Source organism: Hipposideros armiger, unplaced genomic scaffold (genome assembly GCF_001890085.2).
Source record: "Hipposideros armiger isolate ML-2016 unplaced genomic scaffold, ASM189008v1 scaffold_826, whole genome shotgun sequence".
Taxonomy (NCBI): domain Eukaryota; kingdom Metazoa; phylum Chordata; class Mammalia; order Chiroptera; family Hipposideridae; genus Hipposideros; species Hipposideros armiger.
The window spans coordinates 803,860-822,413 of NW_017732176.1; the positions used below are offsets into that span (position 1 = coordinate 803,860).

An 18,554-nucleotide genomic window follows, 5' to 3' on the forward strand; every position below is an offset into this window, starting at 1 on the left:
ACACCGTAGTGTTTATATTTGACAGAAATTGTCATACCAGAAGCGATGTGTGACACGGAACCTTTCCCATAAAGTAGAAAGACAGGGGGGTAGGTGTAGACGTAAAACACAGAAGTGACATTTCTTTGATCATATCTTTTTATATAGTTCTAACATTTGAAACTATGTTAATGTTTTACCTATGCAAAAATTAAAAATTAAAAAAGGGTGGGGAAAAAACTAATATGAAATTCTAAGAGAACAATTAAATCTAGCTGTATAACATAACCATACTGAAGGGGGGATGGATAATTAACCTAAGTGACTTTTGAACAGAACAATATTATTTTTATGCTCTCAGGATAAAGCAAAAACAAAAAACTTTAAAAACTAGTAGTTTTGCTTTTTACCATGGTAGGAATTAGCAACTCCAAAACTTCTTTCTGTGTACCCTAGGATTAAGCAAAAAAAGTTAATATACTGTGGATAATGAGAACTATGTATCTCACAGTTGGAGAAAGAAGTTCACATATGGACTGGAATGTGAAGAATGTATATGAAATTCATGACATATGCATATATAAATATAGATAGAAATAAATTTAAGTAGACATAGGAGTAGGTATATATACATATATTTCCTACCACTGCCTTTTAAAAGGGTGAAGGAAGAAGCAATGATACTCCAATAGTAATGAACACATGTAGCATCCAGATCTTGGTTTTCAAATATCATTCTATGCTAAAAGAAACCCGCGTTCTTTGGAGAAACAGCAAGTTCCAGTACTGGCTGTGGAAAAATGCAAGGTGAGCCTGGGATATTTTGTCTTGTCAGAAAGGAATAGCTCAAAGAATTGAGAGGAACTGGTCAATGTGACACAGAAGCTAATTTGAGAGCTCCCCTTGGCCAAATCAGAGGCAATCTGAGCAACAGAATAAATAATGATACTAATAAATTATGACCTATTGAATAAATGAAGTCTATAGATATTGAGTCATGTTGATATAAATAAATAAATAAATAAACAAATAAATGGCAGAGAAGAAAAAGCTTTCCTTTCCAGTATAGTGCCGACTAACAAATATAGAAATTATGATTAAATGAGAAAAAAATGATCATTTGGCTGCCATCATAGTAAACATTGATTCTGGAAAGAATTACCTAAAATTCTAAATACTAAAATTAGTGGGTGAAAATTTGATGAAAAATGAGACATTTATATAGTTTTAAAGTATCTCCTCCCAAAATGCTTATTAATTACAAAGGAAAAATACTTACTTTACACTATTAGTATAAAATAGTTACTTTAGAGCAGCGGTTCTCAACCTTTCACAGGGGTTGCCTAAGACCATCAGAAAACACATATTTTCGATGGTCTTAGGAACCGAGACCCCGCTCCTCTGTCCGTCTCCAGGCCCACATGCAGATATGCCCACATACGAGTACCCAGCAACCTCTGTGAAAGGGTCATTTGACCCCCAAAGGGGTCACACCCCACAGGTTGAGAACTGCTGCTTTAGAGAAACCTAAGAAGACCACCTTAAGTAAGTGATCAAAATTAACACAGTCAGCAACGAGATAAACAGACAACATGTGCCTCCTGATATAATGCTCTGAAAAGGGCACAGTATCCTTTCTGTGGTGTTTCTGCCAAAAAGGCATGGCCTGGATCTAATCATGGAGAAACATCAGACGAAACCAAATTGAGGCATGTGGTAGCCAGTTTCCAAGATGGTGTCGAGTGATCCCTGCCTCCTGGTGTTCCCATTCATGTATAGAGCCCCCTCACACTAAAAAGGGCTGCTTTGTGCATCTTTATTACTCAAGGGTCTCCAGAGAAACAGGATTAATAAGACCTATAATTTATCTATCTATCTATCTATCTATCTATCTATCTATCATCTATCTATCTATAGATATATATCTACAGAGGGTGCAAAAAAGCATATACACATTTTAAGAAAGAAAAAAACTATTAAAATTGTGATACTCAATATATACCAATAATGAAAGATGCATACAAGTCATGTTTGACTTCTGCAGTTACAAGAGGTGCTCAAAGTGGTTACCATCAGCATCCAGACACTTCTGATTATGGCAAACTACTGCTTGAGCAACGCTGACAAAAGTGTCCACTTGCATACATTTTTTTGGCACCCCCAGTATATCTATCTATAATCTATATCTGTATCTATATGTATACATAGATATAGATATATGATAGAGAGAGAATTTTATTATAAGGAGTTAGCACATACAATTATGGAGGCTGACAAGTCCCAAGATCTGTAAAGTGAGCTGGCAAGCTGGAGACTTAGAAGAGCCAATGTGCAGTTCTTGTCTGATGGCCAGCGAGCTTGAGACCCAGGAAGAGTTTACATCTCAGTTTGAGTCTAAAAGCAAAACAAAAGTCCTAGTTTGAGGGTAGTCAGACAGGAGAAATTCTTCCTCAGTCAGGAAATTGTCAGCCTTTTCTTCTAGTCAGGCCTTCAACTGATTGGATGAGGCCCACTCACAATAAGCAGGGCAACCTGCTTTACTCCGTCTACTGATTTAAATGTTAATCTCAGGGGTACTGGCCCAAGATGGAGCCTCCTGGACTTACCTCCTCTCATAGACTAGGTGAATCTAAGCTACACATAGAATAATTCCCTCTGAAAGAAATCTAAAACCTAGCTGAATGACTCTTACACACTGGGAAAATTAAAAAACAAAAACAAAACCAAAAAACCCTCACACAAATGAGTAGAAAAGGTTAAGACATAATCTTTCCATAAACCTTACCCCTAGCACAGAGACATACAATTGGGAATCAATTTAATTGCCAGATTCTTCCTAAAGAGTGAAGGGTTTGAGCCCAATATCTAGCACTCCAACTTTTAAGACTTGTACCTGAGAGATGTGTCCCCAAAACAGCTAACCCTGAAAGCTTACATCTATGAGACCCAAAAGGCTACAGTGAAAGAAGAGGTGGTTCTTAGAATGCCCACATGGACTGTGGCTATCCTCCCAGGGCTCAACTGAGAAGCAGCAGACAGGAATGTCCATCTCCCTGTATTTCTGTGAAAGATGCTGATTTGCATATCTTAAAAGTTATAACCAGAAGATCAAGTTTCTATTTTAACACTCATCTAGAGGTGGAATGCAATCCTCTCTGGAGACCAGGGAGACCCACGGATGCCACCTCCACATTCTCCCTCTGGTCAGCTGTAGATCACTAGTGTCACCTTGGAAAGATCTTGTGTACACATTTAACACTCTGGCTTCTGTGGCTACCACCCAGGGGACAAACCCCTTGATCACTTGGCCCTGGTGAACAATGCTGCTTGAGTTCCAGGTCCCAAAAGACTGTAGCAAATGAAGAAACAGCTCTTAACCAGCTATCTCCCCAGAGCTCAGCACAGAGGAAGCATACAGAAATGCCCAGATCCATTTTTCCTGGAAAAAGGTCTACATGCATACTTTGAAAGCTGCTCCCTGAGGGACTAGCTCCCAATTAGCATGCATATAGGTGCTGACTGATGTCCTTCCCTTCTGGGCACTGAAAGATTTTGGCACACACTCAACTATTGGGAGCCACTAAGAACAAAGAAGTGGCTTGGGCAATCACAAAGATTTGGGAGACAACAAAAAGCTAGGGCTGAGATGAATGATATATTTCATCTCCTACATAAGACCACTCTGTCAAGACTGGAGGAGGTGGCTGTTTCATCTAATGCACCAACAGAGAATCAAGGAAAAGGAATAAACCGAAATATGTAATATATATATATATATATAATATACAAAAGAATAAGATAAAATTCCAGAAATAGAACTTAATGAAATGAAGATAAGTGACTTACTTGACAAAGAGTTCAAAATAATGGCCATAAAGATTCTCACTGAGATCAGGAGAACAATTCATGAACAAAGTAAGAATTTAAGCAAAGAGATAAAAAATATAAAATTCATAGATCTGAAGAATCCAATAACTAAACAAACAAACAAAAATAAATAGAGGGGTTCTATATCAGACTAAGTCAAGTAGAAGAAAGGATCAGCAAACTGATAAACAAGACAGTGGATTTAATCCAATAAAAGGAGGAAAAGGAGAAAAGGAATAAAAATGTTGATAACTTAAGGGGCTTATGGGACACCATTGACTGGATCAATATTCACATTAGAGGGGATTATTATAGAAGGAAGAGAGAGAGAGAGAGAGAGAGAGAGAGAAAGCTTATTCAAAAAAATAAGACCTGAAAAGTTCCCTAACCTGGGGAAAGAAATAGACATCATCAGATCCAGGAATACCACAGAGTTCCAATAAGTTTAATCCAAAGAGACCCACACCAAGATACATTATAATTAAATTGTCATAAGTTAAAGAGGAGCCACTCTTAAAAGCATCACAAGAAAAACAACATATTACATACAAGGAAACCCCCATAAGACTTTAGCAGATTTTTCAGCAGAAACTTCTGGCCAGATGGAATGACATGATATATTCAAGTGCTGAAAAAACAAACAAACAAACAAACAAAAAACCAAGACCCAACTCTGCTGCCTACAAGAGACTTGCTTTAGCTTTAAGGACACACACACTGAAAGTGAGGGCATGGAAAAAAATATTTCATGCAAATGAAAAACAAAATAAAGCAGGGGTAGCTATACTTATATTAGACAAAATATATTTTAAAACAAAGACTGTGAAAAAGACAAATATGGTCGTTATATAATTACAAAGGAATCAATCCACAAAAGAATATAACATTTGTAAATACTTAGCTATCCAACATAGGAGTATGTAAATATATAAAGCAAACATTAACAGACTCGAAAGAGAAATAGACAGCAATACAATAATAGTAAGGGGCTTCAATACCCCACTTTTAGCAATAGATAGATCATCCAGACAGAAAATCAATAAAGAAACATTAGATTTAAACTCTTGTTAGATAAGATGGACTCAACTTAAATTTAAAGAACTTTGCATCTAACAGCAGCAGAATACACATTCTTCTCAAGCACACATAAAATGTCCTCCAGCATATGTTAAGCCATAAAACAAGTATTAACAAATTTAAGAAGATTAAAACCATATCAAACATCTTTTCTGACCACAATGGTATGAACTAGAAATCAATTACAGGAAGAAAAACTGAAAATTTTATAGATATGTAGAGATTAATCAACAAGCCACTGAACAACCAATGGGTAAAAAACAAACAAGAAATAAAAAAAAAAAATCTTGAGACAAATGTAAATGGAAATACCACATACCAAAACCAAAGGCAATTCTGAAGGGAAGTTCATAGTGATAAATGTCTACATCAAGAAAAAAACAACAAAACTCAAACAACCTAACTTTACACCTCAAGAAACTTGAAAAAGACAAAAAAGCTCAGTTAGCATAAGAAAGGAAATAAAGATCAGAGCAGAAATAAAAGTTGGAGACTAAAGATGAAAATGTCAACAAAACTAAGAGCTGGCTTGTTTAAAAGATAAACAAAATTGACAAACCTTACCTAGATTTACCAAGAAAAAAAGAATTCAAATAAATAAAATTATAAATGAAAGATGGTACATTATAACTGATACCACATAAATACAAAGGATCATAAGAGACCACCATGAGCAATAATATACCAAAAAATTTGGACAATCTAAAAGAAATGGATAAATTCCTAGAAATGTACAACCTACCAATATTGAATGAAGAAGAAAAGAAAATCTAAACAGACCAATTACTAGTAAGGATATTGAATTGATAATCAAAAACTTCCCAACCTAGAAAAGTCCAGGATCACATGGCTTCACTGGTTAATTCTACCAATCATTTAAAAAAGAACTAATACAAATCCTTTTCAAACTCTTCCAAACTCATTGAACAAGGCCAGCATTACTCTCATAGCAAAACCAGAGAAGGACACTGAAAGAAAAGACCATTACTGGCCATCATCCCCCATCAACATAAATGCAAAAACACTTAATAAAATATTAGCAAATCAAATTCAACACATTAAAAGGATCATATACCATGAATAAGTGAGATTTATTTTAGGGATGCAAGGATGGTTCAACACCCAAAAATCAGTCAATGTGATACAGCATACTGTATTAACAAAATGATGGATAAAAACCATATGATCATCTCAATAGATGTGGAAACAACATGTGACAAAATTCAACACCCATTCATGATAAAAACTAAACAAATTGGACAGAGAGGGAATGTACCTCAATATAATAAAGGTCATATATAACAAGCATACAGGTAACATCATACTCAATCATGCAAAGCTGAAATCTTAACCTTTACGATCAGGAGCAAGAGACAAGGACGACCACTCTCACCACTTTATTCAAAATAGTACTGGGAGTCCAAGCCAGTGATTAGTCCCCCCAAAAAAAAAAGGGCGTTCAAATCAGTCAAGAAAAGGAGATAAGAGGCATTCAAGTCAGAAAAGAAGAAGTAAAACTGTCTCTATTTGAAGATGACATGCTATTATATAGAGAAACACTAAAGGCTCCACCAAAAACTGTAAGAACTAATAAAGTCAGTAAACTTTCAGGATACAAGATCAATATACAAAAATCTATTATATTTCTATACATTAACAATGAAACATCAAAAAGAGAAATTAAGAAAACAATACTATTTAAAATTGCATGAAGAAAGAATAAAAGGAAATATTTTAACCAAGAAGTAAAAGATCTATACACTAAAAACTCTAAGACACTGATGTAATTGAAGAAGACACAAATGAAAAGATATTCTGTGCTCATGTCTTGGAAGAATTAATATTGTTATAACATCCATAGTACCCAAAGCAATCTACAGATCCAATGCAATCCCTATCAAAATTCTAATGATATTTTTCACATAAATAGGGAAAAAAAATCCTAAAATTTGTGTGGAACCACAAAAGACCCCAAGTAGCCAAGCAATCTTGAGAAAGAACAAAGCTGAAGTCATCATACATCCTGATTTCAAACTATATTATAAAGCTATAAAAGTCAAAACAGTATGGTATTTGCATAAAAACAGGCAAATAAATCAATGGAACAGAATAGAGCATCCAGAAATACATCCACACATATATGGTCAATTTATTTATGACAAAGGAGCCAAAAATGTACAATGGGACTATGAAGATAGTCTCTTCAATAAATGGTGTCGGTCAAACTTGACAGCCACAAGTAAAAGAATGAAACTACTTCTATCATCTTACACTGTACACAAAAATCAACCAAAAGTGGATTAAAGAATTGAACACAAGACCTGAAACCATAAAACTCCTAAAGGAAAACATAGCAGTTAATCTCCCTGACATTGGTCTTAGCAATTATATTTTGGATTTGACACCAAAAGCAAAGGCAACATAAGCAAAAATAAACAATTGTGACTACATCAAACTATTAATAAAATGCTTCTGCACAGTAAACACAAAAAGGTGTTCAGTATCACTTATCATCAGGGAAATGCAAATCAAAACCACAATGAGATACCTCACACTTGTTAGACTGGCTATCATAAAAAAAAAAAAAAAACAAGTAACAAGTGTTGGAGAGGATGTGGATAAAAGTGAACCCTTATAGTATGCTGGTGGGTATGTAAATTGGTTCAGCCACTATGGAAATCAGTATGGTAATTCCTCAAAAAAAAAGGAAAATAAGAAATAAAAATTGAAGACATAAATCCAAATACATGAAAAATAGCATTAAATGTTTACCAGATTAACCAGTCCAATCAAAATACACATGTTTTCTGAATGCATGAAAAACAAGAACTATATTCTCTTTGCAGGAGACATACATTCATTTCAAAATATAGATAAAGTATGGAAAGTTTTTTAAAATTGAAAAATGTTAGCATGCAAACATCAACCACAAAAAATAAAAATAAAAATAGAGATATCATGTAATCCAGCAATTCCACTTCTGGATATATGTCTGAAGGAAAAGAAATCACTATCTTGAAGAGATGGATAAATGCATAAAGAAGTTATGATACACTATGATACACATATGCACACACACACACACACAATGGAATAATATTCAGCTATTAAAAGGAATGAAATCTTGCCATTTGTAACAACATAGATAGATACTGGGCATTATGCTAAGTGATACAAGTCAGACTGAGAAAGACAAACAATGTATGATCTCACTTACATGCGGAATCTAACAAAACTGAACTCATAGAAACAGAGAGCATATTGGTGGATGCCAGAAGTGGAGGGCAGGGAGTGGAGAAAATGGTGGGGACAGTCAAAACGCAAAACTTCCTGTTATAAAGTAAATACATTTTGGATCTGTATATACAGCATGGTGACTATAGTTAACAATGCTATACTAGATATTTGAAAGTTACTAAGAGAATAGATCTTAAAAGTTCTCATCATAAGAAAAAAATGATAACTATGTAGATGATGGTAGTTAACTAAGCTTACTATGGTAATTATTTCACAATGTATACATATATCAAATCATTATGCTGCACACCATAACTAATACAACATTGTATGTCAATTATATCTCAACAAAACTGGGAAAAACAAAATGGAAAGAATAAAAATAAAGATATCAGTTACCACTATGAAAAGTGTTAATCTCATCCATAAGCATCCTTACTGAAAGACTCAGAATAATGTTTGACTATATATCTGGGCACTCTATAGCCCAGTCATGCCGGCACATAAAATTAATGATTGTAGTATCCGATAGATAATGTGAGAATTACACAGTGTGACTTCTGAGGGTAGATTATAAAGCACATTGTGGCTTTTGCCTTTCTCTCTTGCTCTGGGAGAAGAACCAGAACCAGCTACAAAGTCACAAGGACACTCAAATAGTCCTGTGATGAGATCCACATGGTGAGGATATGATGCCTCCAGCTAACAGCCATGTGAGTGAGTCATCCTAGACATGGACCCGCCAGTCCCAGCCAAGCCTTAGGGTGACTACAGGTCTGGCTGATTTCTTGATTGCAACCTCATGAGGGATCTCAAGCCAAAACCACCTAGCTAAGCTGCTCTTGAATTCCTGACACACAGAAACTGTGAGGTAATAAATGATTATCTTGCTTTAAATAAATAATTGTACAATAATTTGTTACTATGCAACAGATAACTAATTTAAATGTCATTCTACCAAAATAATTGTTGTGTACTCTTCAAACATATCAAGGTCATGAAGACCAAAAAAATAATAAAAGACTGAAGACCGTTTTCAGATTAACTGAGAAAAAAAAAAGACACATTAAATGCAATGTGTGATCTTAGAATCATCTTGGACTAGGAAAAAAAAAGTGTGTGTGTGTGTGTGTGTGTGTGTGTGTGTGTATTTGCTATAATGAAGATTACTGAGATGATTGGAGAAATTTGAGTATAGTCTGTCACTTAGATAATAGTATTGTATTGATATTAATGATATTAATTTCCTGTTTTTGCTCACTGCACTGTAGTTATGGAAGAGAATGTTCTTGTTTTTAGAAAATACCCACTGAAGTAATAAAAGGAGGAGTACCATGTCTGTAACTTAAACAGTTCCAAAGTAATAATTATATAATTACATAATTATCTCTCTCTCCATATAGATAGATAGATAGATAGATAGATAGATAGATAGATAGAATTTATTTCAAAATATAAAAGGCATAACAGAAGTTGCTGCTGTTCATAAGTTTCCTTTCTAAGTAAACTGTTCTTTCAAGCTGAGGGTTGGAATCATTAATAGCTTTTGAAATGAATTTAGTGGATCCAAGGGAGAGGAGAGGCGAGGGGAGACTAGATCATCACAGACAAGTAAGGGTTATTACTATTTTGTGAAACTTGTTTCAGTACTCCAGAGAGGCAGAAATGGATGCACTGAGTTGCATGGTCAAAAAGCTGGAAAGCCAATACACTGAGGGCTAGAGTTTGAGCCAATGACTGGATCAGAATTTCTCTCCCCGCCCCACCTTCGCCGCCTGGGCCACCCTTACCCGCGTGGGCGTCCCGCCCCCAGACAGCCCGCAGGTGTGCCCGGAAAGCTAGCACGTGGTGCCAGACGCTATTTAAGGGCTCGCGCTCCCTTGTTTGCCGCTGCCTCCTGCACCAGCCCTGCCCTACCAGAGCTGCTGGGAGCTCGCGGGTCTCGGAACTCATCCCGCCGCTGGGGCTGTGGCATGGGCGCCACAGTCCTGCTCTGGGTTTTCTTGGCTATCATCACTCCAGGGGTCCTCGGTGAGCTGGAGAGGAAGCACGAAGGTAGGGACGCGTCTGGGGGCAGGGATGGCCTCTGTGCTGCGATGCAAAGCACAGTCAAAAGCGAGAAGGTGGGGGCTGTGTCGGATGCTTGCCTACCTACAGCTTGCTTTGGGGAACACCCCCCCCCCGCAATCTCTTGGTCTTGAACGTCCTCACTTGCGCCTCCCCAGGCTGGAATCACCAAGAACTGAGGGCTGCACCACAGAGTGGGCACTGTATGGTCTACCCGGTGTGACAGGTGGTGTGCTAGGTCTGTGCTCTCTGGGGTCTATCTCTGCGCCTGGGTCTCACCAGGTGCTCCTGGCTCTCGCCCCCAGAGGTCTCCTAGCGCTACTGATGGCCACATAACCAAAACCTATCCTTGATGTGCAGCAGAAAGTCCACAGCACTCTCCACTAGGCGCTGGAGTTTCTGCATCCTCTGAACTCATTCTTGCCCAGTAAGAGCAGCAGATCCCCCCCACTGCCTTCCCTGATTAAGAATAATGTCTGAAATTAGTCAGACAGAGAAAGACAAATGCCATAGGGTCTCACTTATATGTGGGATCTAAAGAATACCTAGAATAAATGAACTAATCAGAAACAGTCTCAGAGATATAGAGAACAAACTGAGGGTTGCTAGATGGGAGGGGGAGGTGGGGATGAGGGAGAAGGTGAGGGGATTAGAAAGCACAAATTGGTAACCACAAAATTGCCACAGGGATACAAAAGACAGTTTGGGGAATATAATCAATAATGTTGTAAAGATTTTGTAGGGTATCCGATTGACACTTGTCTTATTAGGAAGACCACTTCATGGACGTTGTAGATGCCTGACCAATGCAGTGTACACCCGAAGCTGAATAATAATAGATGTCAACTATAATTTTTATATATATAAATATATATATGTATATATATATATTTATATATATATATACATACATATATATATATATATAGTCACAGGATGTGAAGTACACATAGGGGATAAATTCAATGGAATTGTTAACAGCTATATATGATGTCAGAGGGGTAGTACATTGGGGGTGGGGGGATTAGCACTTTGTGAAGGGTGTAAACGTCTATTACACTGTTTTGTACACCTGAAACTAATAAAAGAAAAGAATAATGCCTGATCCCAAGCACTATATATGTGTGTGTGTATATATATATATATATGTATATATATACACACACACATATATGGTGTTGGTAAAGACATCCTAAATGATAAACTCCTGGAGTTATTTAGAAAAGTTAAGTGAATTATAATTCCAGTTGTCTTTATGTTATTAACCACCTGTAATGGTGAGGACTTCAGAAGGTCTCATTCGATGTTTATTATAACTTATTTTCTCCCAGGTTGGGGTAATTTTAAGTAAATATTGTAATTTATTATGATTAGAGTCTCCTGGTATTAAGATAGGTCTAACTTTTTAATTACCTCCAGGGTACGGTGAATTCCTAGTTTATTAAGACGTTAACTATATGCAGACCTCAATAACTGTGTGACTTTTGGCAAGTCATTTGTGAAATGAAGCTAGTGATAAACTGCCCTACCACCCTACTGAGCTGCCCTGAATGGTAGATGGAATTGGCAAATGAGAGTTAGATGATACTACTTATCAGTAATAAGACCAGCTGTAGGGGCCTGATTTTATGGAGCCAGCATTTAAACTCAACCACCCCCAGCTGGTTAAGGGAAACTGCACACATTGGTTCTATTACAACTTATTTTGTCTGCTTCCTGACATTGAACTTTCTCCTGACCCTTAATTGGACATTTCTCCAAACCATTATCTTCATCTTTCTCTCTCTCCTGGTGTTAACTCCTTTTGAACAAATGCACATTCAGAACTTTCTCTAACACTTCTGCATGGCATAATTCCAGACCTGACTTTTCACCAGCCTTGCATTCCTATTTCTAAATTTCAGAGGGGCTATTATCAGTTGAAAATCAAATTCTTCACCAAGTCTGCCAATCCATCATCACCTCCAAGTATGCCAGACCATCTCCTTCTGGTACCAGAGCAGGGCCAGCCTCTAGGTCACTTAACTACAGACACATGAAAGACCAGGTCTACCTATTGGGTTGTCGGAAAAATCATGACGTATTTTTTCTATGTTTTTCGTTGCAAAAATGCATCATGACTTTACCGACAACCCAATATTTGCCAACTGTTAGAGCTAATGTGCTTCTGTTTGTATTATCATTCTTACACCAATATTTTAAACCTAAGCACTATAATTACCTGTTTGACAGCCTCCTCTCCTACAGGTCACTCCGATACCAGTCTTTCCCCTTTCCAATGATGAGAACCAAAATTTTAAAACTATATATTTTTTTCATTATTTCACTCCCTTGCTCAAAAAATCTAAAAGGGTTTCCTACTGCCTGTGAGATTAAAAAAAAAAATCAAATGTCTTCAGCCTTTCAAGCCCTTTGTAATTGAATCTCACCTAAGCATGGCCCTACGGATTCCCCATTGCTTCCTATCATGAATGCACTGCCCACCATTTCTCATATCCTTCCATGGTTCTTTGCTCATATTTTGCCTGTGACCCCCATCCTGAATTTTGCTCTTACTGTGTACCCTCCCCAAACTATCCTAAGGCTCTTGGCTAGTTTCTGCCCTTAAGTATGCTTAAGAAACTCTTCAGGTGCATTTTTAAATGTAGGTTCCTGGGTCCCATCTCACCCTCCAGAGATTCACAGGTTTGGGCTATGGCCCTGGAAGCTGAAGTTTAACAAGAACACTGGAAGATTCTGAAGCAAGTGTCTATAGGGCAGACTGCTATGAGCATGATCATATGGGAAGCACATTTCCAACGTAGAGTATTTCCCCACTTCTTCCTTTTGTCTATTTGTATAAAGGGATTCAAATTTCCTGCACTGTTAAATTCCACTCTTGCCAAAATCATCAAATAGGAATTCCCTTGTTTTCTAATTATCTACCTCCACCTGAGAACACATCTTTTTTCTCTCCTGCTTAAAACCTGCTAAGGGCTTCCCATCACATTAAGACAAAAACAAAATCCATGCCCTTATCCTTCACTACAGGCCTTCGCCTCTCTGAAATTCCCTGTCCTACTGCCCTCTTTCCCTCTGCTCCAGCCACACTGGCTTTCTTTCCATTGAACATACTCACATTTGTTTAGACTTTGCACTAGGTATTCCCTTTATGGAAATGCTCTTCTACAGATAATCCCTTGCCTGTCTCCTTTTGGGAATTCAGGTCTCAACTCTACCTGGGCTCTTCTCTCTTATCTGAAGCCGTTGGACCCGAGGTCACTCTCCATCACATAATCATGTTCTAGTTTCCTAAGAGCACCGACTATCATAGGAAACCTTCTTGTTTATTTGCTTGTTTGCATTTGATCCCTCACTGGAATATAAGTTCCAGGAGAGCAAGACGTTTATCTGTCTTGTTGCCTGATGAATCCTAGCATGAGCATGTAACTAGGAGTTCCATAAGAATGTTCTTTCCCTCCTGTAACAATGGAAAAACTCTATCCTTCCTGCTGACCAAGGTCAACTCCTCTCTTTGTATTCTTGATCACATTCCCTCCCCTCTTGCATTCGCAAGGACTTGACTTCTGCAGATGTCCCATCTTGCATCATTGCATTTATATCACTTGTTGGATCATCCCCACGAGCAACTAAATATGCTCCAGGACATCCTTTGTTAAGGAAAGGGGACTTCTCATGACCCAATGGAACTGCATTTTTCTGTCCCTCTTCTCATCCTCAGCAAAAATTCTCATCAACTACTTGCTCACATTTCTTTATCTCCTTAACCCACTCCAGACAGGCTTGTTTTCCCACTATTCTCACTACTGACCTTCAGGCTGACGACTACAGTGGTCATTTTTCTGTCTTTATCTTCCTCCGTCTTTCAGCAAAAGCTGAATACTTCCACCCTCCTGAAACAGTTTCATTCTCATTTTCCAAGACAGAACACTCTTATTACCTATTTTTTTCTGTACGTCTCTGTTTGCTCTAAGACCCTTTTGCCCTGTCTCTAAATATTAGAGAGTTTGGGGGCTCAACATTGAGCCTATTCTGTTTTTCTCAATGCCTTCTTCCTAAGAGATCTCATCCAGTCTCATGGCTTTAAATACTCATATTACTTACGTGTTAATGACTTATACTTATTATCTATAGTCCTGATCTATCTCCTGAGTAGCAAATTTGTACATCCAACTGCCTACCTGGCATCTCCATCTGGAGGCACAGTAAGTGTGTTAAATATACCAAGTCTAAAGCGGAACCGATCCTGTTCCTACAACACCATACAACACACACACCCCCAAAACAAAAACTATTCCTTTCCCAGGTTTTCCCATCTTAGTACTTGGTGTTACCATCAACCAAATCACTCAGGTAGTAAGTATACTGAGGTATCCTGCAGATACCTCAGTAATAAGGTATCTGCATGTTTTCCTGAGTGGAAGTCATTGGAAGGATCTCATCCCACTCCGTTTTGACCACTGCGTTCCAGTCACACTTGCCTTCTATCTATCCCTAAAGCATAGCAAACACATCTCTGCTGTTAGGCCTCTGCCTAAAATGCTTTTGTCTGGTGCTTTGCCTGGCTGGCTTCTTCTTATCCTTCCATCACAATTCAGTGTCTCCTCTTCAGAGGCCTCCCTTAACCATCACAGGGAAGTGGTATGCCATCCTGTCCCCTCTTCCAGTGAGTTACATTTGACACATCATTGTTTATGTCCTTTACATGCCATCTATTTATTTATTTGTATCTATTAATGATCTGTCTCCCTCTGTTGGAATATAAATTTCATGGGGGTGGGAACCTTGTCTCTAATGTTCACTGATGCATCTTCTGTGTTTAAGAGAGCATGTTGGTTAACATGCATAACTGTCATTCAAAAATGGTCAAATGACCAGGAAACACAGTGTTAAGGCATTTGATTATAATAATTCTCATTCTTAGTAATAATTCCTCCTCCTAACTGCTTTCTGACCTAAATTTTATTTTTATTTTTATTATACTATATATTTGTTCTTCATTCATTCAAATGGATCTCTAAGCCATCCTAGGTAAGGCTAAATGGAGAGCTAAATATAACCCTGTTCTCTAGAAACTGGTTGGTCTCACTGGTTTTTATCATGGTTTGAGGGATTTATATGTCAATGTCTTGCCACTATCTTCTATTTCAGGCCTAGTCATGATCTACTCTGGGTTTTTATTTCTGATTTTAGAAATATATGAATAGGGTGCAGTAACCCTTAAGAAAATTCATATTACCTAATGATTCATTCACTAGCCTTTCCTTTTTTGATATGGAAGAGAACATGATTGCTGGAAATTCTGTCTTGTGACCTGGTGTTTTAGCAATTTGAATCCTAATTAGAGCTAACATCCCTAAAAGGAGAGAGAGTCCCCAGCTCTCCTTATTGGAGATTAGAATTTCCCATTATTTCTTATCCAATAAATGTGATTCTTACCTCCTTTCACCTCAGAAGTTCATATTATAAAGTACCTTTCTGCTTTTGCTGCTTCAAGATCTTGGTTCCATCTTAGTCCACTGCTGCTGATTAATTCTTGAGGATTTAAACTGGTTTTCTAGCTTCTGGAGAATCATTTGGTATTGTCTTTATTCACGCTGGATATTTGCTGGTTAAATCACTTGCTTAAGGTGAATTGCCACAAGTAATATCAGAGTCATGAATTGGTCTTCATTGATTTGAGGTCAAACCCTAACTTTCCCTATACAGCCATGCTGTTTTGAATAGGTATGCACTTGGAGACATTTGTAGATGTTAATGGAGGAAACCAAAGGAGCTTAGATAAGAAATGGGAGGTCTACAGTGAGATCTGGGTCCCCAAAAGTGATGACTATTCTTAGATCCAGTCTATATGACTTCTCCAACAGATGTGCTGGGCGACAGAAAGGCTGGATCTGGCTACAACCTTGGGAGCTCTGTGTTTGCCTGTGTCAGTTAGATCATGTGTGTCCTTTGACTTTCACCTGTTCCTGTTTCAGGCTTGTATGAAAAAGGAAGAGATTTATAAATTTGATATTCAAATATACTGCCATTCTGGAGTTAAAACTTGAGCTCTCTTTCATACCTAGAAAAATGACTTTTCCGGATATATCTTCAAAAATTTGGGTGTTACAGTTTCTCATCCATCTCCTGGGATAAAATTTGTTTTATTATTATTATTATTATTATTATTTGAAGACACTGGGAACTGTCTTTAAATAAGTAGTTCCTTTTATTTGGTACCCATCAGAATGTATTCTCTAAGTTCTCTTAGGCATATTACTCTATTAGGTTAATGGAATACAATAATGAAGAATAATAAATAAGCATATTTTCTTATTGCTAGAGTCTAAACCATGCCTAAGATAGTACAGAAGTCCCCAAGTTATGAACATTTGAGTTGCAAACTTTCACAGATACGAATGGACCTTGCATTACGAACATTCGTAGATGTGAACAAATCACTGAAGTAGCTCACGTGTCTGCTGGACATTGTCACAGTTGTGCTGCTGTGTGCTTACTATACAGTGCAATAGTGTACAGTACTCAATCCGAGCCCAGGATGTCCGGAAGCAAGAGGAAAAGCAGTGGTGATGTGGAGGGGACTGCTAGGAAGCGCAGAGCAATAACCATGGAAACAAAAGAGAAAATAATTCAGAGATTGGATCAAGGTGAAAAGATGGTAGACATCGCTCAGTCTTATAACATGAATCGTTCAACCATTGGCACATTTTGTGTGTTTAGTTTTTTTTATGCTTTACATTGTATATTTGTGTCAAAGGTGTATAAGACTCACTTTGTCGGACTTACAAACAAGTCGGACTTATGAACGAATCCGACTTACAAATGTTCTCCCAGAATGGAACTCATTCGTAAGTTCGGGGATTTACTGTAATGTTTTTCATTAAAGTAATTTTAGGAGATCATATATGTACTGAGCTTATAAGGTCCCTGATGTACTTTATTTCCATCCAGAAAAGTTGTATAAGGCTTTAGTTTTTATTTATGAGGTTTTAAAAAAATGGAACAGCTCTAAGGTCTTTATGGACTTCAATGAAAAGTGATTTGTTTTCAGCTCTTCCTCTGAAGTCTATCCTAAAAAATCTGGATTTCTGAGCTTATTTCTCTGTACATGCACCCATGCTACAAGTTATATGGTAATTGATGACAAAACAGAAGTAGAGTAGAAGTTTTAGCCTCTCTTACTTTTGATATTCCTGTGGTCTTTGTCTCTAGGTCAGTGTAAGTTCCTGCCAAAGTATCCTTTTGCTAAGCCTAAAATTCTGAGTGATCAGTCTGAGTTTGCTGTTGGGACAACTTGGGAATATGAATGTCTTCCTGGGTATTTCAAGAGGTCATTCTTTACCACCTGCCTAGAGACCTCCAAGTGGTCAGATGCCCAGAAATACTGTAAACGTGAGTAATCTTAATAGAGGCATCTGTGGGTTTATGAGTGGATCTCTATGAGCTAACCTATTATTTTTCAAGATAAAAGACCAGCGAATTAATAAGTCATCTCAAATTAAGTTGGAGGCGGATGGATTTCCTGGGTTCTCCGTGTTTTCTTTTATACCTCAGGGCATCAGGTATGGAGGTTAAATCATCACAGCTGGCCAGCCCTGTTTACCTATAATCTCCATGACCTTGCTCTATGCTCTCTGTACTGTGGTAGAGTGAGGTTAGAAGTTGGTATACAAGGAATGTTAGTTTCACTTTATTTTTACCCCATTTAATTCAAGAGATTTTTTTGAGTAACTACTAGGTATGAAGCTTTAGGCTAAATGACGGGGTTGGGAAAAACCATAAAAATCTGCTAGTCCTTTCCTTTGAGGAACTCCCATATTAATTGTAAAGACTAACTTTTAAACAAATACTATACTATGATGCAATTTCATTTATTCATAAAGTTCTATGAGATCACAGAGAAGTAAATAATAAATTCTATCTAGGAGAATTAGGGAAATTTAGGCATTTACAGGCAGAGGAAACAGCATATACAAAAGCACAGAGGTATAAAAGAACAGGATGTCTTTGGAAAACAGGAAAATTCAGTGTGGTTGGAGGATAACGTGCATGGTGAGGAATAATAGTTGATTTAGTGGTTTGAAGCTTAATTGTGACAGGCCATGCATTTAATTCCCCAATGAACAATGGTAAGTCATTGTATATTTTTAAATGTGGGGAGTTGCACATCCACATTTGTGCTTCTGCAAGATAATGTGAGCAGTTGTAGATGTGCACAGAAGACATATTGGGCCAATGGAGACCAGAGTTAGAAAGGTGAATTTTGTTACTCAGTGATCTGAGGAGAGATTACAGCAGTGGTAAAGTCGTTGGTTTGGAGAGAG

General features: G+C 37.5%; 1 protein-coding gene across 1 annotated transcript; it reads left to right on the top strand.

Annotated features, from left to right (window-relative positions):
• Window positions 1-10,034: 10,034 nt before the first annotated feature.
• On the top strand, window positions 10,035-17,957 carry LOC109374498 (complement component receptor 1-like protein). The gene is made up of 2 exons (XM_019629129.1): window positions 10,035-10,215; window positions 17,443-17,957. The coding sequence occupies exons 1-2, from the start codon at window positions 10,134-10,136 to the stop codon at window positions 17,628-17,630; spliced, it is 270 nt and encodes an 89-aa protein (XP_019484674.1). The 5' UTR covers window positions 10,035-10,133; the 3' UTR covers window positions 17,631-17,957.
• Window positions 17,958-18,554: the final 597 nt, after the last annotated feature.

Coding starts and splice junctions, on each gene's coding strand:
- LOC109374498 (XM_019629129.1), top strand. CDS start 10,134: ATGGGCGCCACAGTCCTGCTCTGGGTTTTCTTGGCTATCATCACTCCA. Junction 10,216..17,442: donor GCTGGAGAGGAAGCACGAAG/GTAGGGACGCGT, acceptor CTTTGTCTCTAG/GTCAGTGTAAGTTCCTGCCA.